Source organism: Homalodisca vitripennis, chromosome 5 (genome assembly GCF_021130785.1).
Source record: "Homalodisca vitripennis isolate AUS2020 chromosome 5, UT_GWSS_2.1, whole genome shotgun sequence".
In the NCBI taxonomy this organism is placed as follows: Eukaryota; Metazoa; Arthropoda; class Insecta; order Hemiptera; family Cicadellidae; genus Homalodisca; species Homalodisca vitripennis.
This window is the reverse complement of record NC_060211.1, coordinates 36,088,175-36,115,929: the sequence shown is the minus strand read 5'-3', so window position 1 is coordinate 36,115,929 and position 27,755 is coordinate 36,088,175. Positions and strand designations below refer to the sequence as shown.

General features: G+C 33.2%; 1 protein-coding gene across 1 annotated transcript; it reads left to right on the top strand.

Annotated features, from left to right (window-relative positions):
• The first annotated feature begins 4,555 nt into the window (after positions 1-4,555).
• On the top strand, positions 4,556-18,145 carry LOC124363422 (transcription factor E2F7-like). The gene is made up of 6 exons (XM_046818673.1): positions 4,556-4,729; positions 5,870-5,968; positions 8,992-9,168; positions 12,911-13,106; positions 15,289-15,369; positions 16,125-18,145. The coding sequence occupies exons 1-6, from the start codon at positions 4,556-4,558 to the stop codon at positions 16,307-16,309; spliced, it is 912 nt and encodes a 303-aa protein (XP_046674629.1). The 3' UTR covers positions 16,310-18,145.
• Positions 18,146-27,755: the final 9,610 nt, after the last annotated feature.

Genomic DNA, 27,755 nt, shown 5'->3' with positions numbered 1-27,755 from the left:
TAAATATATATACATGTGTTAAGATACATTTTAAATTAAATTAAAAATTATTTAGTGATACTAAAATTTAAACTGAGCAAGCAATCAACATTTTGGCAACCCACTCTGAACTACACTTAAGAATTTTATTATTATGTAACAGTTTAATAACAATTTTGATAGCTTACAGTGTGGAAACCTTATGAGAGAGAAGCAAGCTAATTGATACGCAGTTATTCCTGCTTCATGTCCCCCTCTGTCATTATACAACACGTTCGAAGTGTGCCAACATGTCTGCTTTCGTGCGACCCTATGTACTAGTAATTTTTAGGTCCCCTAAATGACATTAGATTTACTATTTGACTTTATTTTATCTGTCCAATAATGTTGCTTTTTTAAAACTACAAATATAGCATAATTTCATCACGCTTTCGCTTTTAGGTTTAGACAGTTGAGAATTGGTTGAAATGTTACACCAATCTCTTGTACATAACAGTTTATGAATACCTGTTAAATATAATAAAATCCAATCCAACTATAATGAATTCAACATTTATATATTAAGGTCTACGATTTTCACTATATGTATATTAACTAGGCTGTTTATTCAATAATTAGTTTTTAAAAAATATTTTAAAAAAATTGGTAAATACAATTAAAATACGATGCTAAAATCCGATAGTTATGTAATCTTTTGAAATTTTCTTTTGTACGAAATTTTGTAATGAAATTTCACCAAGTAAACCAGCGTTTTTATGGGGTCATAATATATTAAGTAATTTAAGATACATAAGTAAGTTTTAAATGTTATCCAACGAGTTAAACAAAATTTTAATTTGATGAAACTTTCACATGAAATAATTGGGAGTTTGGTCTCGTTTAACCTGACGCTGTTAAACTTTCATACGAGTCCAATCAAAGTTTCAAAAAAAAAAACAGATTTTTTTTAATATTTTTGAATCGTCTCCTATTCGATGATAACCCAGCAAGAAACTTACATTAAAATTTTTTTATAACGAGAAAACACTTATTCTGTATAAAATTCCTACAACATAATCTAGATTGGTTATTTTATCAATAAAAATTGATAAGTTGGCCCCAGGAAAGTAAAAAATACTACATAGTGTTCGGTTAAAAAATATACCATTTGACTTAATCCAAAAACTCAAATACATAGGTTATTGAGAAACGTAAAACTGCATGTGTACGTTTTCTCCATTGATGTGCCTAACGGTTTCCGGGAGTGATAAGGAAGTTTCAAGTTACTCCATAAAAACTGTTCCATGTGTTTGTGTATAGAAAACGCGGAAAATTTCAGAGTATAATTTATAAAAAAAAAGAAGGGGAAGTTAAAGTGTCCTATGTCGTTGCTGAATATTATTTTTTTACATGGGTTCTTCACTTACAAAGATAAAGGTTTCTTTCAAACTTTATATCTTTAAAGTAATATGGCAATATAACCATTTGGTTTTGATTCTTAACCGTCTTGTATTCTATTTCTGATATATACGAATTAATCGTCCACACATATTAAAAAATAAATTGGTGGTAGGTTATTAAATGTTTTAGTTAATTTATAATATATTTGTAACAAATTATACATGGCAATTAGACTTTAGAATTTTCCATTGAGTATAAAATAGATTAAAACGAATTTTAACAACTATGTACGCCATTTAACACCTTAAAAAACAAAACCGTATTACAAAATAAAAAATCAATGATTAAACCCATATTTACAAAATAAAAACATGTTTTAAACCATATTAGAAAAACCATGATTTTTAAATTAATGTTAACCAAATAAAAACAGTATTTATACTTTTAACTGCTGAATTTATGTTTTAAATAATACATAACTATAATGTATTGGGTGAAAAAAAAAAAACAACACAAAGGTCAATCAGATTTTTTACTAGCAAGTAATACAGACCGATTCCGTTTTATCCTCTTAACGTTTCCTACTACCACCTAATATACAAAATGTTTCGGGCTTTAAGTTTTGTGCGGTAACAACATATACAACTAACTACAGTGTTTCACAGTATTTATGACAAATCAACGCATGAAATAGCTCGGATGATGATTGAAGACATAGTAAGCACAGAAGGAACCACAGCGTTACAGGAAGTATTTGACAACAGTCCAAATCCCGGATATGCGACCCCACCCCTTTTCTTACCCCTATGCTGTTCCGTCACTTGGAACGTCTTAATGGATGTTATTATCTTTGAAATGTATTTTATGAAGATTTTTGGTGAGTAGTTTTAACAATGTTGTACTTGTAAAAAGGGCACCTTATTTTTCGATTCGAGTTGAAAATAATATAAAAAAAATTTTTACAGCAGAACGAGTTAAAGTAAACTAATATAACGAATATTAAAATTAATATAAAATCAGTTTTATAGTTCCTAGATAGGTTTTTTAGCATTAATTTATTTATATTATCAATTACAATTAAAACCACTGAGCCCTTTACTGCTAATTCTATAATACCTCAAGAGCTGTTGCACTTAAACAACGTAACATGTGTTTGATCATAAATGAGACTTGTCCCTACATAGAATAGGTTTATATAGGATCAGTACTATAGGTAATCAGTAAATTTAAACTCTATCGTTTTTGGGTTTAAATTTATTCACTTCGGAAAAAAGCCTTTCAAAAAAGGTTTTCCAATTTTCCTTCGAATAATTGTGGAATAATGGAATGGAATGACCAATGGAATTTAAACAGTTTTTAATATTATTTATATTATAAAAAATGTTGTTATATCTGAAAAGACTATTTCTATGACTTTACTGATTTTTTTTTCAAATAGTTTTTCTCCTTTTTATACTTTAAGAAAATACACAAGCTTACATTTTCAGTTTTATTAGTTAATGTGTAATATTTTGAAACGTGCAATACAAAGTGTTATTAAAATAATTTACGCGTTGAACTATATTTTTCCAAAAGGGTTTTTTAATTAAGAATGTTGTCCTATTCACATCAGCCGTTGACTTAAAACCTTTCAAAAGCGTAAGTATTGAATATTAAAAGAAGTTAAATTTGCCTGCAAAATAAGCGTTTTTCAAAGTCCCGTTTTGTCAGGTGTGCTATAGTCGATATTCTAACTTCTTGATAGGCGCCAAAGACTGTATAAGGTTTTATTTGTTTAATGTCCATGCAATATTTAATACTAGGGATCTTATCTTGTTATTTTATTCTACTTATCTTGCTTTTAAAATTTATATTAAACAATATAAATTTTTCCCTCTTAACAAAAATATTTTATATTTGCAAAGACCAACTAACTTCAACTACCCTTTTACCTCTTTATATTTCAAACGGATCTCAATTATCACTATCGTACTATTACAATCCACCGTAGTTATTTTACTTTAAGATTAGTAATAGTAAAACAATATGCGCAATTGTGGACTTAGGAGAAAGAGATAGTTTTTAATTACATAAATCTTGAATGCAAACAAATGAACGTTACCAGTTTTTTTGGACAGCTGGATAATGCCCCAGAACATTGCCTGAGCAACAAATGTTTACCCTGGCCTTTGAACCAAGATTCGCTATACTCTGTAACCAAATTACTCGGTTGAATCATTAATTAGTTACCTTTGGCTAATTGTGGCCTAAATACTCATACAAATGACTCGGTAAATTCATCAACAACTAGTATACCTCACGGCAGGTAAATTTGTCCCCCAAACAAAGAGTGGCTAAACCGCCCAATGTTGGGAACACCCAATTAGTGTACAGAGAAATGCTTTGCAATGTTAGCCCTGTAACACATTTAGTTCACTGATAGGGCAGTTCTGATAATGTAGGGCTTTATAAGGATATTATGAAAAGTGTTTCTGATTAAATCATCTAGGCGAATATGGACGCATGTATGACGTGATGTCGTCAGGTCCAAGAGATCCTGTCCATATTATTTTACAGCTATTTAGGAAAAACAAGGCGGTAGGAAAACCTAATGGGAATTGTAACCGAACTTCCAACACATAATAACTGTACAATAATACTTGACATTTGGGGGGGGGGGGGGGTGGGGGGGGGGGGGGGTGGGGGGGGGGGGGGGTGGGGGGGGGGGGGGGTGGGGGGGGGGGGGGGTGGGGGGGGGGGGGGGTGGATCCTACTATTCTTTCAATAGTTAAGTAAAATTTCTAATTTCTAATTGACAAAGCATTCACTAGTTTTGATTTTTTTTTTGTCAATGAAAGCAGTTTTTCAAGTTCACTAAGTTAACATTCTTTTAGATGCTCGTCTGTTATTTTATTGTTACCTTAAATAAGTCAGTTTCATTATTTAAAATGTGCAATTTGTCCAAACTTAGCTACCAGGTTTGTGGAGGAAGGTTGTATGAATCTCACAGTATTTTAATTTCATGACTAAAGAATCAGTCCAGAAATATGGCATAGGATAATGTGTATATGTATATATTGAATATTGTAATTTACTCTTAAACTTATGTTACCTATTTGATCTAATGAACATTGTAATGTAATTTCTCAAATAATTCAAACTTTCTATTAATTTGGTTATAATGACTCTTGGTTCCATAAACGGTTTTAACCTCATTATGAATGTTTTTCTGCCCCTAAGGTTTCTGAAGCTGTACCCATTAGATGTGGTGGAGGGAGGAGATCAGCGAAGCCAGATTCTGTTGTCGGACCTGGCTAATCAGCTGGGTGTGGAGAAGCGAAGGATATATGACATCATCAACGTTGTGGAAAGTTTACAGATGGCCACGAAGGTGAGCTACGGCCTTTAATAAATTGCATTAACTTTGTCTTATTAATATTAATAATAAAGGGATATAGATATAGTCTATTATGAAATAACCTATGGCAGTAACTGCAAAAACACTAAATTTGAAAAATTATTATATCTATTAAATTATATTATAAAATATTATTATTATTAAATTATTATAGTCTCTGGATTGTGAGCCTTTTCTATATCTAATCAGTAAAATATGAATGTCATACTGTGAACAGTAGTAGAAGACTGAAGAATTCAGTATTTTATGTCTTTTAAACATAAAATAATATTAGTTGGTTCATTATTTGAAAATATTGAGTGACTGGTAAAGAAGCAAAATTTTGGATTTGTACCTACCACAAAGCAGTTGGAATTGGTAGTTAGTTTATCTTTGCTGACCGATGCTATAGGTTTGACATGGTGTCTAGTCGAGTAGACAATTTGTATTTTTTCAACTCTCAAGAGAAAGCTCAGCCTGTATCTTTAAACTGATTTTAAGTAATAATAGAAAACTGGTTAATACAAAAGGTATTTTACTCAGTACATGAATAATATTTGGCCTGTTATACTAGTGATTTAGGGTTTTAATTACATTGTGTTTTTTTTTTACTGTATCCGTAATAAATTTATATTTATATTATTTTGTTATTTTAATTACATGAATATTTTATATAGATACATTAGATTCTTAATTGTTTTATTATTATAATATAGTATAATATTGACTGTAAATTGTGTTTAAAGACAATAAAATTCTTGATTCTGATTCTAAATTTAACAAAAGCATTTCATATACTGATACACAGGTATAGAAAATCATTCTTATGTATTATTAGAGAGGATTGTCAGGTCAAAAATGTAGATCCAAAAACAAGAGGACATTTTTGGTAAAGAACTTTTTTTCAGGACATTGATATGACTTGGTGGGCCTGTGAATGAATGATTGAACGAATAATGTTTAGTCCAGCAGTTTTTATACAATCTGTTCCAAGATAGAATAGCTATAATTATAAACAACAAAAATACAACCAAAGTGTGCTAACCTGGATTTATAAACTGTTTTGAGGTTAAAGATCTAGAGATCATTTTGCTACTTGACATTGACACGTCTGTTGTAATGTTGTTCTTCCAGGTGGGTAAGAACTTGTACTCGTGGACGGGTCGCAGGAAACTGGCTGACACTCTTAGCCAGCTGAGGGCATATGCTGAACAAGTGGGCCTCTTACAATATGTGAGTATATTGTCAGGCACGCTTAACACTTGATAGCTGGAGTCCGAGTATAGCTCAGGCCGGAGTAGGAGCTATCAGCGCTTGAGTATAGCTTGGGATTTGTTATTTTCTGATTCAAACTTTGTTGGTAATGTTTATTTGTGGCTTAAGTTCATTTTTTTTTAAATTTTCGGACTACTGGATACTTTTTAAGTAAAAAAATATGTATATTTACATAATACTACAAGCGAGGCTGATCACAGTTTTCACAGCTGAGCGTAGTAACTGCAGCTGATCCAAGGCCAGACTATAGAACTTTGATGCTATGAAGTCACCAGATGAGTCTGACCGTTCTGCTTCATTCGATGGGAATAAGCCAGTGCTTGGCTTCGTAGTTGTTAACATTTTATAGTTTTCTTTTGTAATTGAAGATAATTAAATGCCATACTTGCTAGAGAACATTTTGTTTTCTTAAAAGTTTGTGTACTAAAATAGATTATGTTTTCTAAAGGTACTTACACACTTTGTAAACCTACCTTCTTTGTAAAGAGTTTCTAGCAGATAACTAATAATAGATGATTCGCACGATAATAATAATCTATCAGCTATGATAAATATGTGAGGAGTATACGACCGGCCAGACGAAAAGTGTGATGTAGCAACTATGTAACACCCCAGCCTGTACTACAGTTTGGCCTTGGCTGATTACAGTTGGTGCAACTGATAGTAGTTACCGTCAGTCTGCTTGGTAGTGTTTCACATTGTGTATTGTGAGTCTAATAATGTTTTACTGAGTTTTTCTATTCTAAGTATGAATGGTAATAGTCTAAGATCCCGCTGTATATATGGACCTCTCATTCTTTTACCAGATGAAATAATTTTTTTTTATTTTAAAATTAATAAATAATCACAAATCTGGTCAGTTGCCATATCATATCCTGGCAAGGCTATTTTTAATTAAAAATTATTTAATTAAAATTTTTTACGTAAACACCATCATTCTTTTTCATTTTAAATTCAGTATGAATGGAAAGTTCAATACATATACAATATACTACAACACCGTTGCCTACCTTTTTTCTGGCAATAATAAAAATTATTGAACTTTTTAAATCGCGGCAAACTGTAAGACTTGTCACGATTAAAAAAGGCAATTTATATACCATTGAGTTCGCAATAAAAATACCTACATTTTCATATTTGATTTTTGGAGAAAAAGAATGATGGGAAATTTTCACACCCATTTACCTGTTCACTTATTGTTGATTATTTCTTAATTTAAAAATAAAAAAAAAATATTTAATCTGGTTAAAAGAATGAGAGGTCCATGTATACAGCAGGATCTTGTACTATAACTATTTGGATTATCAAGACACACACAACACACACATATATTTTTTTACCCTTTTTTTAAATAATTATTAATATTTTATTAAACAATTTTTAATATTTATAGTAATAGTTTTAGTGTAAAAATGAACTGTACAGATATATACATTTTTTTTAATCTTATATTTTTCCCTTAAAATATAGGATACATATTAGCCTATATGTGCCGAAACAACGTGATTTTTTAATGTTAAAATGGGTTCCAGGGAGCTATGCTAAGACATATATTAAGGGCTCAGGGTACAAATAATGTAATACTCATGCAGTACATTCAGTAGATCATTGATGTAATGTATTCTTTCTTAGTCCTTTGTACACTATTTGGTGATGTTGACGGAAACATTTGTAGTGTGTGAAGGTCTAACCCAGAACCTTTTATCACATTACTTCAAATAATTATGTGTTGGCGTGAGAAATTACATACCCAAACCAGGATGCAATGCTTATTATTCCACATTTTCACTAAAAAATGAACTGTAAATTTATAAATTATTACCTGCATAATACATCATTCAATGCTTCATTAACAATCTTTTAGTCTCATATCTTGTTGGAGTATTGTGTGGTTACAAAGTTGCGTAACATGATTCACTAGTGTTGCATGAAAAATTTCAAGACAGTAGCTTATTTTTTTTCTTTGTGATGTCCTGTAGACAGACAGAGAGGAAATCATACAGAAAAAACAGATAGAGCAGACAAAACTGGAATTTTCCATAACCCTTAGTTATAGCTAAGCAGAATATAAAAAAATTCAAGTTTATTGCTCACCTGTTATTTTTGACATACCATCCTGATGTAAATGCTTTGCTAACGCTCAGTAAAATCCTATGGGGGTCATCCATCATCATCATCAAACTCTGTGTTGTCTACATACTAATCTAATAAACTGATACAATGCAATATTGAAGGAACTGACAAAGCATAACAAAAGGCTTCCACCGATCCAACAAAGTAACCTCGTTAAACATACTATGTCACATGTTAAAATGTCAAATGACTGTATTCAGGTCTTTATAAATTTTAAATTTGTGTATTCTACAATTCTTGTTGCCATCATGGTTGTACCCTTAAGGCCAATCTGAAAATGGCCTCTATCACTCAGCCAAATGTCATGGAGTGATGTGCAACAAATTCGATGTTACGTATATAAAGAAATGAAGCTTCGTGCAAATTTCAAGTCTATATCATGTCAATTCTTTCTTGAGATATTGTGCGGACAGATAGACATAAAGAAAGGAAATTTTTCCACCCCCTAAAATGATAGTCTGGTAACAATTAACCAATTAATCCTTGTTTGATACTAATAATCTTTTAAATTGTTAAATTTGTTGCTAAGTGCAAGTTTGTAGAACTGCTGGAACACATAAATTGACTCCTAGACTAAAAGTATGTCCAAGGTGGGTGCCTTTTCTGTTACCCAGTGCCCATCACGAGCAGTCCATCGAGTTGAACTATTCTTGTACCTTTCCATCTCGGAGTCTAATCATCATTTGTCAATGAATCTTTGTGAAAAAAAATTTAATGAATCATTCAGTGGATTGGATGTTAAAATTAAAACCAAATTTTGTACCAAAAATTTGTTGATCAAAAAGAAAATTACATAAAAAAATAAGAACAAAATGCAAAATGCTAACAACTATATTTTATTTTTACAGGTGCGCATGCAGCAGTACCAACGCAAGTTGTATTTAACACTTAAAAATGGAGAATTGGAATCAATGGAAAGCTCAATGTTCCTGGAAAATTCAAATATTGCCAGTTTCTTCAGGAATGAACGAAGAATTGGAATTCTGTGCCAAAAGTTTGTCATGTTGTTCCTGGTATCTTTAAAAGTAAGTGTCAAAGTCAAAGTCAAGTCAAAGCAAACTTTATTCGTGAACATAGAGTACAGAATATGTGTCAAATAGATAAAAGTAATTATAAATTAGGTTGACAAATCTCTCCAATTTGAAAATTCTTCAACGGAGTAGAATGTCTTGTCGGCCAGCCAGGTGGTGAGACGTGTCCTGAATGGGAATAGTCTCTTCTCTTCTTTGAGATGTCTTGGCAGTAGATTGAAAAATTTTGCTCCTGCATAGGAAGGTTTTTTGGCAAACATTGCAAGTCTGTGAGATTGAAGGTTGAAATTTTACTGCGTTTTTTCTGGTGTTGTGGGTATGGATGTCAATGAATCTTTCAGCATTTGCTTGTGAGAATGTGATTGATGGACTGAAAGATAAACAAAGCAGTAAACAGTTTGGATACCAAGGTCTTTAAAGGCACTTCTACAAGTGTCTCTTGGTCCCAAGCTTGCTAGCACTCTCACAGCCTTTTTCTGCATTATTAGGACTCTATTCAGATTTCCTGCAGTTGATCCACCCCAAACAAGCAGTCCATATCTTATGTGGGATTCAAATAGTGAGAAATAAGCAACTTTAGCTGTTTGCGAGGTCTGTGACAGCTCTAACTCTTTTGAGCACATACAGGGCAGTACTCAATTTGTTGCAGACCAAAATCAACATGAGGTGTCCAAGATAGAGCACTGTCTACAATAATTCCCAAGTACTTAGTTTTCTTCCTCCACCTCTAACATCGGGAGTCCAGCATTTTCATTTTGTGCTCTACTAAAACAGTACTTGCTTTGTTTTTTCCTTCGTTTAGTGCTAAGTTGTTAACATGACAGTATTGTTTGGCTACATTTAAAGCAATGAAGGCCCTACAGTCTAAATTATCAGGTTGCTTTTCTGCCAACATCAAAGCAGTATCGTCTGCATACATTGTAGAAGAGGCATACTCACTGAGATGATTGGGTAAGTCATTAGTGAACAGTATATAGAGTACTGGGTCCAAGGACGGATCCTTGAGGAACCCCTCTACTGATAAGGAAGTTGATCAGATCTTGCATGGTAAGTTGTGTTGTTCACTGTATATTTGATCTCAACCAATTGAGTTCTATTTTTCAAGTAGCTTGAAACCACCTTTCTTCTGTATTGTGAATTCCCAATGTTTTAAGCTTTTTAATGAGCAAGTTATGTCCCCAGACTGTCAAATGCTTTAGAAAAATCTAAGAACAAAGCTGTGGTCAAGTTTCCTTCTTCCAACTGGTCTATTACACCTTCAACAAAACTTATGATGGCTGTAGTGGTGGATCTTCCAGGTAGGAAGCCGTGTTGGTGTTCAGATAAGAGATTGTTAGAATAGAGGTGTCTCATCAATCTTGTTAAAACAATTTTTTTCAATTATTTTAGAAATCGTAGGAATAAGAGATATCGGTCTATAATCACTTGCAACTTTGCATGTCTTTTGTTTATTTATCGGGATAACCTTAGCTACTTTAAGATCGTCTGGAAAAATGCCTTGTAAGAGAGACTTGTTAATTATGTTTGTCATGGAAGCCTGATTTCTTCGACTATATATTTCAATACAGTGGATGATATATCGTCAATTCCAGCTGAGGGTTTTGATTTCAGTGAAAGAATTGTTTTTTTCAACCTCGGTTAGATTTGTCATTTCGAACTTAAAATCAGAAACATTGTTGATTATGTCCATTTGGTTGTCAGTGAGGTCAAGATTTTGACCAGCTTCTTTCAGTGTTTTCTCCGCTACAGTTTGTGAAATAAGTATTTAGGTGTTCTGCTATTTGGAATGGATTCTGAGTTTTTCTTTCCCGTCAACTTCCAGTTCAATTGCTGATTCCGTGCATTTTTTTTTTGTCGTTCACTGTTTATGGTGTCCCAGATCGCTTTAGGCTTGTTATCAGCATTGTTAATAAAGTCGGCACTTTATTAGTGTAGTGTTTCTATTTAGAATGAATTTGGATAACTTAAGTAATAATTTTTACCATTTGTATATTTATGTATAGTAATGAATAAGTAAACTCAAGTTTTTTTTTTTCAACAGTTAGTTCCAACACCTGCACTATACAGCTCTGTGTATGTGTAAAAAAACTAACTAAATAATACAACAAAACATCATGAAAATTTGTATTTTTTGGTGCCATTTCTTAACGATCCAAACTAAATATAAACCAAACTTTAAAAAATCAAAATATAAAAAAATAAAACACTGAAATATAAAGCCAAACTTTAAATACAAAAACTTTTAGTTTTTAAGAGAGCTATTGATAGGTGTAAAGAATGTCATACCTTCCCATTTGAAATTTTTAGGTTTTACAAGTTTAAATTATCATAAATTTGAACTTTTTTAAAAAATGTTAAAAAGTAACAACTGTAACACATTTTTAGAAAGAGTACTTCTTTGGTAACTTTGGGAAAAAATTAATTTGTTAACGTTTTTAACTAGTTAACTGTAAAAAAAACTGCAAACTTACAACTTTTTTCAAAATGATCAGTGAACCTTTAACCCTTATAACGTCAGTATATCTTTTCACGACTTCCAGCAAACAGCAAAATATATTAAAAAAAAAAAAAAAACTTTAAATGTGTAAAGTTCATTTTTATTTTTACTTTCTATAATTATGGTAAGTATAAAAAAGTAAAAATTTTTAAAATTATCTTATATGTACATATATTTATGGGACATTAAATTGTAGATATAAATAAAGTCAAAATAAAAGGCACACAAAATTTTATTAGCTAAACTATAAACATTACCAGACAATTATATAAATTACACTTGTGATAAATATAAAAAAGAAATGCATGATTGTAAATATACAACTAACCTAATAGTGTTCTTTTATATAACAGAAAACACAACGAAGGAAACCGACTCAGCGATGGTTAGACACGCACTACCTGAAGCCAAACTGCAAACAAAAGCTCGCGCGCGCGCTGTACGGCGTCTGTGCTGTGTGGCGGGGAGAGTGTCTAGACACCACCGCGTCTATTGTTTCAAACAATGTAACGCGACAGCTATATTTTGTTGCTTGACATAGGTCAATAACCCACACACATGGTTGACGCATACCGTTAGTGACATTGATCAGATTTAAAAGGAACTTAAATTTGCTATAGACGCAGTTTTGTGTTGATGCGCCGTACCGCGTCTTTGCCGTTTGGAGATAGTTTGTCTATGCGCCATACGGCGTCTGTGACGTTATAAGGGTTAAAATTAGCTACAGCTCAACATATTTTTACATTTTAAAATCTTTAAAAATTATCCTTCTCTGAAGTACTATTTTGAAGTATTTTTGGGTGTTTAAAATTATTTACCTGAATTCTTAGGGATTGTTATATGGGGGGTTTTGTTAAAATGATAAAGGTAGGTTTTTTTTTCGGTTCAGTCACTATACTTCATGGACAGGTGGTATGCCTCACCCTGTGTATATAAGCGGGTAGAAGTAAAAAATTGTATTCAACCATTCAATCTGATGCTAATTCAGTAAAAATTCCTAGACATTGCTAACATTCTAGTTTCACTGAGTTTCATCTCTTGATTAGAATTGTGTATTAAGCTAATGATGTACCTGGGTGGACTTATCAACTTGGAGCTCACCCCTCAGGTACTGGTTGGAAAACAATTGCACACAGAACAAGAAGAGGCTATAGTGACTCTTAGACATCATTATCATTTCAGTTTTACTTGAGTGTCATCTCTTGATTAGAATTGTGTATTAAGCTAATGATGTTGCAGGATGGACTTATCAACTTGGAGCTCGCCGCACAGGTACTGGTTGGAGACGATTGCTCACAGAACAAGACGAGGCTGCGGCGACTCTATGACATCGCTAACATTCTAGTTTCACTGGGTGTCATCTCTCGACTGGACCTAGGTGGCGGGTGGAAGAAACCTGTATTCAGATATGCTGGCCCTCCACTACAACATTTGGGTAAATGAGGATAATATTGTTTTATTTTTATGTTTTTAGTTATTCCATTGTTAAATTATGTTATATGAATTATTCTAAAGTTAGACTCTAAATTATAAAGAGGATGGGTTATTTTTATCTGTAATTATAATGAATGTTTATTAAAAACGTTCAATAGTTCTTTGTTTAAATATTGAGTAAGTTACAATTGGTGAGGTTTGCATAGACTTGGAAAAATATAATCACAACATGTTTTTATTTAGTACAGTAAGTATTATTTTGAAATTCTGGTGCTACGGATCAATGCCTTCGCTTGCACACTATGTATCTACATCTGGTGGCAAATCGCAGACGCCGTTACGGCAACATTCAGTCATGTTTACATCTGTTTACGATTACTTAAAATGCCCTCATTGATTAAGAATCCCATCAACAGTTTAAATTATTGATGGCGAAATCAAAATTTTAAAATCCAATTCTCGAGTCCTAGTTTTTTTTTAACTTAAATATAATGTAAAAGAAATCATCACCAATCCAATTTCTGCCATTCTTAAATCTTTGAAGACTGTCCGATAACATAAAAAGTAATCCAACAATACCTCCCAATTGTAAAAGAGACTTATAGAGGTCAGAGAAATAACTATGATTTAAGAATTAAGTTCTACTTCAATATGGTAATTTGATTGATTATAATATGGGCTTCCAGTATGTCTTCGATCTGAAAAAAATATGAACATATATTTATATTACCTACAAAAGGTATATAAAACTTAAAATGTTAACATAACATATTTTATAGGTGAAATATGTTTACAATAAAAACTGTGCAATATAATTATTAAAAAAAATAAGCGATTGCTTGATTGCTTCTTGTCGAGCAGCATTGCACGAACACAAATATAGAAAATACACACTTCATTTGAAAAATATTTATAAAAACACATTTAGCGATCAATAATTGGCATACTGCTAATCAGTGCTCCTCCGCGAATAGACGCAGCAGACACATGGTGATGCATGAATAAAAATAGAAAATGCTAACTGCAAATATAATATTATTTTCACACTACAACCATTTTTTAATAATTAGGTCATCTATTTGCAGTTTTTCAAACACAAAGTATGAATAAAACTTAGTGAATAGTAATTTTTGTACTGCCGATCAACTGCCATTTATGAATATTCACAGTAGTTTCACAACGATGTATATAACAGAACTGTAAGCAAAATATTATTTTCAAAATTACGATAATTTGTCAATTATATGTTTACCTATCTACGGTTTTTCATGTACAAAGTACAACAAAATCACGTTTACACAATCGGTATTTTGTGTACTGCTGATGAGCCGGTAATGCTATAGTGGATCTCCGCAAATTCTGTTGTTAAATCCAAATCATTGTTGACCATTCAGGATTCGGCTTCGACAGATCACAGGTTAATATTCACTGGCAGATTTGTAAAATATACAGACAAAATATTATAATTTGTGGAATGGTAGTAGGTGGATAAGTGGATGACGAGGGGTGGGTGATCTTCAGTGATCACTGACGATCTGTGCAGGAAATGAACGAAAAATGAAAACAAACAGTTGCTTAATTGTTTTTCTTTATCAGAGTTGTTATAAAATTCCATGTGCAGATGAGACAAAGTGATTGACTAATAGGTGATTAGAGCTTTCTGTTAAATAGACCTCACTAGATTGATAAACCATATCTCCAAGACACTAGAACACTATTATATCGTATGGAACAGGATTAGTTTGTTCTTTATGTCGCTCTATCGAGCATCCCAAGCTCAATTCTTTCTGTGTTCTGTACAACTTGTCTTATTTTGACACTGTTTCAAAAGAGATCAATTAAACTACACTGCCACTTGGTGCAGTTTGGACTGGAAGTGAAAATGGTAATTAGTTATGTTCTTTTCACCAAACAATTTCCAAGAAAACTTTACTTACAGGTTCATACAGTATGTTTCTTATATTAGGTTTGTTTCTTTTCAGCTTTAACAAGCTATTTTTAAATTGGATTTATTATATTTAGACCAGACTGGTTCTTTGCCAACAATACCAATATAATTGGCTAACATGGTTGATAAAGATGACAGGGAGCACTCGGGAACTTACTGAGTAAGTGTAGTAAAACAATAATAATTAAGAAGTGAGACAGATCTTGATATTTATGTATTTAAAATTCTGTTTCAGACAATTTGGGTGGTGAAAACTCAGTCCTCAGTGACCTTGTAAAGGCAGAATTGTCTGACGGCATTAGCTCTGATCTTTCAGGTGAGTCAGAAAGTTTTAACATCTATCAATTATATTAATAAACATTCTTTAGCTATCAGATTAAGGAATAAGCTTTAAGGTCAGATTAGGAATAATTTAAAGATCAAGAGTTCAGTGGAGAATACTGTAACAATTGGTTATTCTCATATTTAGAACCCCTCCCACCACTGTTTTCTTTCCACATTGTATAAAACCTTTGTGTGGAAATACTCAAAAATGTAAAAGTTTTTTTGGTTAGGGCATGTTGCAATTCTATATTCTATATATCCAATTCTATTTTTCCAACATTTAAAATAGTTCTTTTGTTTTCATTTGTTTGCTGCCACCTTGACCATAAGTAATCACAGTTCTGAATACTGTAACATTTTATTTCTTCAAACTTTTTGATATTCAGTAAAACAGTACCTGTAATATGATACTTCTGTTTAGTATAATAGGTAATTAAATATTACAAATTTTAGTGTATTCTATATTTTTTGTGTTTTTTGCCTCCAGTAAACCAGTCTGTTCAAGCTTACTCTGATATTTGTAAAAAAAAAAAACAATGTTTTGTTCTTTTCATTAAAAATGCAATGTAACACACACTGTGGCACACTTGCACACTCTGAAATGCTATAAAAAATCAGTTTGTGGAAGTTTTTTCACTATGTATATCCGTTAGCTAGCCATGCCTGTGGGTTTTTTAAATAAGCTTTATCAAAATATTTCAAATTTTAAGTACTAAAATGAAATCCACTAAGAACGATGATTTTCAGAGGACAGCAATGGGGTGTCATGGAGACAAGACGAGGCCAACAGCAACCCTGTGCCGGGAACCGATCACTCATATTCTCTCGACACGTCTCGGTCAGCCGAAAGAACTGCGGTGTCAAAACCTGCGGCGAAGAAGCGACTTGTTTTTTTTCCGACTCATTCAAAGTATTACAGAGCAGCAGAATAGTAACCATGACTACAGCTCCTTGCGTGCAAACAGTATCGGTAGCTCCTACGAAAGCTGAACCGGTTACGCGTATCCTCAGAGTGATGGGTCAAGGCAGTAAACCCCAACCCATCACAGACGGTGGAGTGTACAAGGCTGTTAGTGTAGGCAATGATATTCAACTTATCAGAATTGACAGCTATTAAATATTGTTATCTCAAGTGCCAAAGATAGAGACAAATATAATGAAATTAAAATTATAACAAAGAAATAATTGAGATGAAAATCATTATGTTTTACCAGCTTTTTGTAATATGTTTTATTACAGTAAAAACTTTATTTTTTAAAATCTGATTGATTAGAATTTTTGTTCACGTTTTCTTGAATAATAAAAATAGTGTTTATAACATGGCAAAAAATAATGCCATAGTTGATTAATATTTGTTTGTTACACTCAAATATATGGGAAAAAGTAAAACATGTATTAGTTATGTATAACTAATTTAAAGAGAGGATTTTTTTATTTATGAGATTACCAACCATGGGAAAGTACAATAGTTCAACACAGTGTTTTGTGATAATGATTACATAAATTATTTATTGTAATTTTAATACAATGTTTTAATTAGTGCGAGAAAGATATTTAAGTTTTTTAAGAAAAATTATAAATTTAATTTTTATGTCTCACTTTTTTAATAGTCGATCCTACTATTGTAATCAGTTTCAGTCATTTCAACATATGATTAAATTATGTTTTACTTTTTTAATTTTGAAGTTGCTTTTGATAGATTACATTGTTTAATGTTAAATTTGTTTGTTTTATTTTGATGAATAGCTAATAATATATTCCAATTGATTGTTGGACCAAACTAATATTGAAATTATCACAATACTTCTGCTCTTGGCATGGCTGTGTACTTTTTCATAAACTTCATTACCATCGTTTTGTAATGCTATTGAATAAATTCATAATGTTAGTTTGTGTAGCAAATGTCATAATAGCAAGTGCTGGCTAAACACACTCGAGTCTGTTTTAATTAGTATTTCAATGGGTTGTGTAATTCTTCATTGTTTGATATGGGTGTTGGTAAAATTAGTATAGTTGTATAATTTTGTGCAATAATGTACAAGTCAGCTTGGTTGGTTTAGAATAAGTTGTATACTATAGTTTTAGTCTTTGTATCATAAAATGCTGGTGTACTTGAGTTTAGATTAACTCACTCAAATATTATTTTCTCAATCAATTGTTATCCAGTTTACTGACAGGTACAATGTTCTTTTATGTACAAATTAATTTTGTACTTACAGATTGAATAGTTTGCCATTATTTTTTAGCTCTTTGATTATGTGTCACTTACTATGAAATGCCGTATACATGATATATTGTAGCTTTCCAGTTAATAATAGATCACCAGTTAAAACTGATTTTCTCTTTCCTTTGCAAACTATCTTTCAAATCGTGTATCTGTGTAGTAATCTGATATCTGTTTGATTTAAATCGACAATTTCCGATATAATACTATTCCAAAAGACTGTTATTAAAATAAATTTTATTTGCATTTAGTTTTATTTTAGTAAGGAAATGTATTTTGTTATTTTAGGTTATAGGCCATCATTACCTGTATTATTGTAATGCCTTTCTTACTTTAAAGGTGTTATTTTGTAAGTGGTGTCTTTATAAGCCATTTGCTCACTTGTATATAAGATACTCCATCCTTGTAGGTTTAAAACTCATCTCTTTCAATATGAAAACAATCCTAGTCACTTTGTTTTTATTGAAATGTTTAATAAGAGGTTAGTTTCGCTGTTGTTCGGAATCTTTCTTGACAAGATTTGAAGAGTAAAATTATATACAGTATAGCTTTTTATAATAAATTCATTATTATTTGTTACAGATTTATATTATTAGTGTTACTAAATTTTAAAATTTAAGTATTAAGATGTGTTCCTGAAATAAGAAATAAAAAGTTAGTAACTAGATTGTAACTACTTCTTGCTAATATAGTTACTTATCCGTCTTGTTGCTAAACACACTTAGCATTCAAGAATTGATCTCAAGGTAATGGTGGTATTAATATTTCATAGTAACAATGTTATTGTGTTGAGATTATTTTATTCTTAAATATGAAATTTTAATGAAAGAATTATGAAAATGCTATAATAATTGTTATTATAGATTGATACATTTTAAAGAGAATTAAAATATTTTACAAGTTGATATGATTTTAATGTTTATTACCCACTTCAGTGAAATTTATATTGTTTTATCAGAAATCAAGACAGGAATCAAATATGCTTTTCCAAGTGTTCTTGTATTCCGAAAACCTCACCTCACTAAACTTGTGTGATGGTTCAAAGTTTTTTTTATTTTTTTTTAATTTTTTTTTTTCTCTTAGGACAAGAAGCTTATAAATTGCACTTAGTCCTGTAAGGACCTTTGCGCTGCTTCCGGGAGTGATAGGATATTCAGGATGGGTAAGGTTAGGGAGTAGGGGCCGCCTCCTATCGAGATCCATGAGGAAGAATTAGGGCACTACATCTCAAAGTCATCCCGGAAGAAGGGAGGCCAGCTGTGAACCAGCCTCTCCAGTCAAAGTAGGCAGGGGGTGGCACACCCTTGTTGAGGTTAACAAGAGCCTCTGAGGTAAGGGAACAAACCCCACCAACTCCAACAGCCATCCTCCACAGCAGGCTAGACCTATCGAATTGCCCATGAATCCCAGAATCTCAACATTTGCGGTTAGTGATGTGCCGCTACTGGACATCCATAAGGTTGCCCAGATTGAAGTGGCACATCGGTTTTTGCTGTGCCCAGTAGTGGGTTCAACTGGTAGATATAAACCAGCCAGAAGTGATCCCTACTGGGTGTGGTTCAAAGTTTGAATAATAATAATAACGCCAGGCACATAAGAGTCTAGACAGTATTAAATTCAATCTTGAACAAAATATGTTTTACAAAAACACCATTTTAGAGGTGCTGGCCGAATTGTGTCAAGAATACGAATACATGCACTTAGTACACGGGTGGACTGGAACACACATTGTGAAAGTATTTTTCATTCAACATATGAAGTTCAAGAATGTGCATAGCAATTATTAACCATTCCCACACCGTAGTTAGATATATTCCAATGATGGACTTTGACCAAAACACATGTATATACGAAATTATACATTGTTTCTCTTGGAAAGTTTTTTAGTTCACAAAAAGCCTTCGGAATAGCAGGCACACACTCTGTGCTTATTATGGTTGACTAGGAAGTATTTTTAGATGACCTACATTCCTTGGTAGAGGGAGGGGGTGTCCTTTGTCAAGCTCCATCCATCTGCTCATGTTTTGTACGTCCTACAGAGCCATAACGAAATATATCCATTGTCTGCCCAAATGATAAGATGATAGACATTATCTACGAAACCTTAGATGAGTAAATGCTCTAATGATTATTAGTGTATGTAATTTTTCTGTTTTATTAGATTTACCATGAATTTGAATTTAGATCAAATTAACAGTATGGTAAATAGTTCCATGGTAATCTGGACTCCATTGTATATTTTCTGAAACTATCAAGAATGAAGAATAATTGGACTATCTCAGAATCCAATTTTTATTATTCATCACACTTTACCAGGTTCAGTCCCACCACTTAAAAAATGTGTTAATCTTTTTTTTCTTTTTAATGTTTTATGCCATAATTGTCTCCACTTTCTCTTGAAAAAAATAATGTATTACATATATAAGTTTATAGTGAAAATCTATTTTTTTAAATATTTAAAGTACGGGTAAAAGCACTCAAAAATGGCATGCAATATTAAGAAAAAATTACTGCTAGTTCCAGGGCTAAGGCAGGGACCAGAAGTAATTAGCTTTTTACAAATTGAATTTCATTGTAATCAACAGATGTGACGGTCTCTTTGAAAAATTAGGGAGAAGAAAGAAGACTTAAAAGAACAGGCATATTGAATTAATATGATGGAATGCACCCAAATTGGGTGTCACTACAAGTAGAGAGAGAGGGAAATTGTATAGTGCATTTTGGTAGCATTGATCACATATAGAGCATTGATGGCATTGGAAACATGTTTTAGTAGAAAAGGGTGTAACGTTGTTAAAATGATTCTAAACTTGCACTTTATATTGTATTCAATGCATACGTGTCTATTTAGTGAAATGAATGATTAAATTAAAAGTACTCCATAATTAAATACAGATTAATTCATTTCAGTTTTGAAGATGTTTGGTTTACTCTACTACTTATTTTTATCATACAGTAAGTTTATTGTAAAGATCTAATAAATTCTATACTTACTGATGGATTCAAATGTGAAAAATCCTAATATGTAGATGGATTGTGAGAGTGTTGTAGGGGGAAGAGGGTAACAGCTGCTGACATGCTATATCTTCCCAGTGACTTTCGTCATTTAAATGACATTAAAGGTTTCAAAATAATATTCACATTTGTTTTTATGTGTTTAGTAATTTAAAATAAATAAAATTCCATACAAATTCACTCATTATCTTATAAAAATACAAACAAATGTAGCAACTATAGGTAAATGTTGTTTGATAATTCAGGAATAATAGGAATAGTAATGGTTGTTCTCTTTCCACCATTTTAATGGGTCTTCTGTCCTTGGTATTACATTTATTAATGTGGTTAGTAAAATTGTGTGACACAAAATAGTAATTCAATTATTTGCATTGCTAAAACAACACAAATGGTTTAATTAAACCCATTAATAATTAAATTTATATACATTTTAATTATACATCTTGTATTTTACGAACCTTGGTATTTTCATGATAGCAGAATATGTTATGTTTGCCTTGAGTAGTTTTATCAATCAGATGCCATACTGACAATTTCTGATTTTTCAGCTGTCTTGTAGGGAGATTCATCTGGTTCAAGATCACTTTCTTTTTGTTCAAAATTGTGTTTTTTTATCTTTATTAAACTCTTACACAAGCTTAGTAGTTGGCCACTCATTACTGGTGAGACAGATACTGCCCGCACCTGACTTGGTCATTCATTACTAGTGAGACAGATACTGGCCCACGGCTGACTTGGCCACTCATTACTAGTGAAACAGATACTGCTCGCACCTGACTTGGTCACTCATTACTGGTGGGGACAGATACTGCCTGCACCTGACTTGGCCACTTATTACTAGTGGGACAGATACTGCCCACACCTGACTTCGCCACTTATTACTGGTGGGACAGATACTACCCACACCTGACTTGGTCACTCATTACTGGTGGGACAGATACTGCCTGCACCTGACTTGGTCACTCATTCCTAGTGAAACAGATACTGCTCGCACCTGACTTGGTCACTAATTACTGGTGGGACAGATATTGCCTGCACCTGACTTGGCCACTCATTACTGAAGGGACAGATACTGCTCGCACCTGGGTTGGCCACTCATTACTGGAGGGACAGATACTGACAGCACCTGACTTGGCCACTCATTACTAGTGGGACAGATACTGCTCGCACCTAACATGGCCACTCATTACTAGTGGGACAGATACTGCCCACACCTGACTTGGCCACTCATTACTAGTGGGACAGATACTGCCCGCACCTGACTTGGTCGTTCATTACTAGTGGGACAGATACTGCCCGCACCTGACTTGGTCGTTCATTACTAGTGGGACAGATACTGCCCGCACCTGACTTGGTCGTTCATTACTAGTGGGACAGATACTGTCCGCACCTGACTTGGCCACTCATTACTAGTGGGACAGATACTGCTCGCACCTGGGTTGGCCACTCATTACTGGAGGGACAGATTCTGCTCGCACCTGGGTTGGCCACTCATTACTGGAGGGACAGATACTGCCCGCACCTGACTTGGTCATTTATTACTGGTGGGACAGATACTGCCCGCACCTGACTTGGTCACTCATTATTGGTGGGACAGATACTGCCCACACCTGACTTGGCCACTCATTACTAGTGGGGACAGATACTGCCCGCACCTGACTTGGCCACTCATTACAAGTGGGACAGATACTGCCCGCACCTGACTTGGTCGTTCATTACTAGTGGGACAGATACTGCCCGCACCTGACTTGGCCACTCATTTACTAGTGGGACAGATACTGCTCGCACCTGGGTTGGCCACTCATTACTGGAGGGACAGATACTGCTCGCACCTGGGTTGGCCACTCATTACTGGAGGGACAGATACTGCCCCGCACCTGACTTGGTCATTCATTACTGGTGGGACAGATACTGCCCGCACCTGACTTGGCCACTCATTACAAGTGGGACAGATAGTGCCCACACCTGACTTGGCCACTCATTACAAGTGGGACAGATACTGCCTGCACCTGACTTGGCCACTCATTACAAGTGGGACAGATACTGCCCGCACCTGACTTGGTCGTTCATTACTAGTGGGACAGATACTGCCCGCACCTGACTTGGTCGTTCATTACTAGTGGGACAGATACTGCCCACATCTGACTTGGTCGTTCATTACTAGTGGGACAGATACTGCCCGCACCTGACTTGGTCGTTCATTACTAGTGGACAAATACTGTCCTGGCCGACTCCAAAGGATTAATTTTGTTTATGATAAATCATTCTGTTACACTTTCTTAGCTTATTGATATGATTTCCAGTCTTCTGGAATTGAAACCACTTCACCATGTCAGTTTTAAGTAATGAATGTGGCACAGGATTTACTTGTTCATTGTGGTAGGAGACATTATCCATCAAGACCATACTGATGACTTCAAATTAGAGAATAATGTTTTCTTGAGGCAAATTTTGTAGTTCTGCTTACAAATATTGTAGTAACTACTTTTATAAAACCCAATTTACATGTTTTGCTTCGGGAACATATCTCATTTCACCATCTGCATGCACAACAGTCACAAACTGCCTCTTTATTTAATTTATAGGTCCATTATTTCCCATTCTACAGTTTACAATAAGTTAGTTTTATCCCGGGAAATTCAAGGCTAGATTTAGGTTTTAAATCACAGGACTCAAGGTTTTAATATAGGTAAATAAGGTTTCAATATAAGTGTTGTATTGGTGAAACATGTTGCTCGCGTATTGTCTCTTGTTCTCACTAAAATAATTAATTTAAGTTTTTCTACAGGTTTGTTTCCTCAGAAATTAAAGTCTAGTATTATTGTCCCTATTTATAAGAAGAATACTTCCAATTAAATTAGGCAACCTACGTCCTATTAGTTTGCTTTCTATTTTTTTAAAGATCTTCGAGAAATTAATGAAGATAAGATTAGTTAGTTATATGAATAAAATAAATTTTTTTAGTGGTAATCAATATGGTTTTAGGAAGGGGACGTCTACCGAGGATGCACTTGTTAATGTAACGGATATGATTCATTCTAGTTTAAACGAGGGTAGTAAATCAACGGGATCATTCATTGATTTCCAAAAAGCATTTGACTTGGTCGATCATGACATATTGTTGTTAAAAATGGAGATAGCGGGAGTGCGGGGTGTGGCCTTGAGCTGGTTCCGCAGCTTCCTCACGGGGCGGGAGCAGCGTGTGCGGGTTGGTCACGCTGTCAGCGCGCCACTACCAGTCACTACAGGGGTGCCAAGGAAGTGTCATCTCTGCCACTCTATTTTTGATATTCATAAATGATTTATTGGAACTCAGTTTTAATGACAAGGCTAGTGCCTTCGCCGACGATATTGCCTTCTTTTATTCCCAGAAGAATACGGAATTATTATTTAGCCAAATTAATGATGATTTGTTTATTTTTAAAAAATTGGTGTCTTACAAACAAAATGCTTGTAAACGTTGAAAAAAACAAAATATGTAAATTTTGGTTTCAATGATTTCAACTTTCATTCTGAACTTGTATTTTACGAATTTACTTGCAGAGGCAACGTAAATCTATGTAATTGTAAGCAAATTGAAAAACAGGATAATTTTTAATATTTAGGAGTCATTTTTGACCGGAAGCTAACCTGGGATAAGCACGTAACAGTTTTGCAAAGAAAATTAAAATCTTCAATTAGAAAATTTTACTTTCTACGAAATTTTTGTGACGAACATTTGTTACAAACTCTGTATTTTGCTTTGGTCGAATCAAGACTACAATATGGGTTGGTTTGCTTTGGAAGTACTTTTAAATATCTAATAGAGAAATTAAGAGTTGTGCAAAAACCATTTTATAAGAATTATTTCTCATAAAAAAAGACATGACAGTTCTTTCCCAATTTTTGCTAAACTTAAAATACTACCTTTGCAACATCTATTTGTATTTAAGGTACTTAGGCTATTTTACATTAAAAGTGGTAATTTGGGAACTACGGACTTTAAATTACGGTACTAGAAGTATAGACCAGAGAATGTTTCGACTACCAAAAATTAATACATCAATCCTAAAGCAGTCTTTTATGTACAATGGTCCGAAACTATTCAATAAATTACCATATGAGTTGAAAATTGCCGTTAACGATAAGTTTTTTTGTATAGGAAATTAAAAGAATTTTTTACTGACAATAGAGGATTGTTTGTTCTTTTTCAAATAAAATTACTTGTACAAATAAAGAATGAATAAATAAAAATAATAAAAACCATGTAAATAAACGAGGGTTAAATTTTAAGTTTGTTTGTAATGTTATGTAATCTATTATATTATTATTATCTTATTATTGAATTTGAATTATTTTTGTGTACAAAGTTTATTTTAATTTAATTTAAACTGCTAACCAAGTTTTATTTTTATTTCATGTAGTTCATTTTCAACAGAGAAATGTATTTTTATGATATATAAAGGAAAAGTAGTTATGTGTAAATAAATAAAATTAATTTAGAGTAAAAGGTACAAGTTGTTACTTCAGGAAGATTTTAGTTCAGTTTTAGATTTAGTTCTGAGTTCAAGTTGGTAGTGTTTTAGATCAATAGTAGTGATAAGACTTATGTGGACGCCACAGAGAGCGCAGCCCGGCTGAAACAATTGAACTTTTATCTGGACACAGATAAGATACTTGTAATTTAAGTACTCGCACTGGCCACACTACTTGTAAAAGTGGTCAGTATTTCCAAAGATTGTATTTTGTTAATGACTGTACATATTTGCTGTTTGAAATAAATTCAATTCAATTCTTCTTAAAAAACAGCCAAAAATATGTATGGCTCAAGAAACGGAGAGTTGTAAAAACAATCTTAAATATTTTTCTACTAATCAAAATTATAGAAGAGAAAAAACTTTTATACTTATATATGTTACTTCAACCCTTTTTCAAAAGAATGAATATTTTACCAAAATTTATTTCTAGCGTTTAAAAATAAACACCGTTTCATAAGAAATACATACATTTTATGATTAGTTTTTAAAATTATACACAATAGCCATTTGAATAGCTTTAAGGATTTTGTGGGGTGGAATTTGAAGCTGATTAAAAAATTATACTTAAATTTAATGCAGCATATGTAAAGTAAAACCACTTACATTAGGTTTCCTTAACTCTTCAAGCAGAGATTTTGAAAACAACTAAGCCCAAAAAGTGTATTTTTTTAATTTTTTAAATAACTTTTTTTATTATGTAGCTAATATATCTGATGTACTGTATATCAGAAATGATTACTTATTTTGAAAAAAATGCCATTTTAACTACTTTTTAATATAAAACAAACTTTTTTAAACCTCTAGTTTTGCTAGTTACTAAAAGTAAAAATAATGAAAAAGCCATCTACAAAGATTATAGATAGCCTTGTCTTAAAATCTAAAGCTATTATTCACGAAAACATAACACTAATCAAGAAACGTGTAGCTAACAGCCCAAGTGACAGCGGTCGCAGTAAATGCAGAAGACTAATCTAGCATTTGATGGGAGCTAGCTAGCCGGACAGTAGCGCTACACATTACTTGATAAACACGCTTCTGACACCAAACGGATGTGATTAGAACTTAATTTGTCTCTAAAACTCATCGACAGATGGCTGGGTAGTGCATTCAAAGAAATAAGTAGATCACCGTAACATATAGGTTCACATTAATTGAAGATAATTATAAAAACTCAACAGTTATGTTAATATTGTGTCTAGTAACACAGTGACATGACTATTGTGTCATTACTACTCAAAAGATTAAGCTTCGAGAAATACCTCATTTACTTTGTTGTTATACAACAAAAAGTATTACATTACCAATAATATACTTTTTTAATGTATGTATATGCACGCTCCATAATTTTGTCAGCTGCCAAAAGAATATAATATCATAATTCATAGACCAAAGAAAAAAAAAAACTCCCATATATTGATAGTTTGGAACATACCGATAACAACACTGTATGCTTAAAAGTAAAAAACCAGAATGACGTTATACAATATTAAATATTATCGAAAGATGAATTATTAGTATCACTGATACCCTTGGCACTCAAAGGGTTACATATTTGACATGCAACACACAAGTAAACTAAAAGGTGATTTTTTTTATTGGATGTGGTTTTAAACTAAATAAAAAAATGAAAAAACAACCTGCATTGACATAAAAATGCATTTATTTGAACTACAGTGTCATGACATTAACGTTTAAAAATGATTTTGTGGCATATGGGCTTCCATTTCGTTCGCGTATAAAGCCCAATCGAGAAGTCCAATTTTCGAATACTCTTTCCAGCAGCTGTGGTTGAATTCCGCCAATAACTCGAACGAATGTTAGCTTCCAAGTCATTTAAAGTTTGTGGCTTGTCAGCATATACTTGAGACTTAAACATATCCCCACAGAAAGTAGTCTGTTGGCGTGATATCACACAACCGTGGGGGCCAGTTGACACTACCTCTAAATGAGATGATACGTTCACCAAATGTTTCTGCCAAGAGGCCAATTGTGTTGTTTGCCATGTGGCACGTCGCGCCGTCTTGTTGGAACCAGACATTTTCTAAATCCACTTCAAGTTCGTTTAGCTGAGGAAAGAAAAAGTCCCGTAACATTGCCCGATAGCGTTGACCATTTACCGTAACAGTCTGGCCAGCATTGTCTTTAAAAAAATAAGGGCCAATAACACCACCTGCCCAAATGGCGCACCAAACGGTAAGTTTTTTGTGAATGAAGGGGCATACCAACAAATTCTTTTGGGTTTTCAATCACTCCAAATCCGACAATTCTGTTTTGTTTGACAAAGCCGCATAACCAGAAATGAGCCTCATCACTGAAAAAAAATCTTGCCTGCGAAAGCTGGGTCACGTGTTATCTTATGTTGAGTCCCATTCAACGAAATCAAGACGCTTGCGTTAGTCTAATCGTTTCAGTTCTTGCACCAACTGAATCTTGTATGGATATAGGAGTAGATCCCTTCCGTAAAATATTCCATAGAGTTGAGTAGCAGATCGCTAATTGCTGCAACACGATGACGAATCGACACACACTTGGATCCTCTTCAACACTGATGAGCAACAGCATCAACAGCCTCTTCGGTCCTTACTGTGGCGGCGTCTCTGCCGATGCTTGTCAACAAGAGTG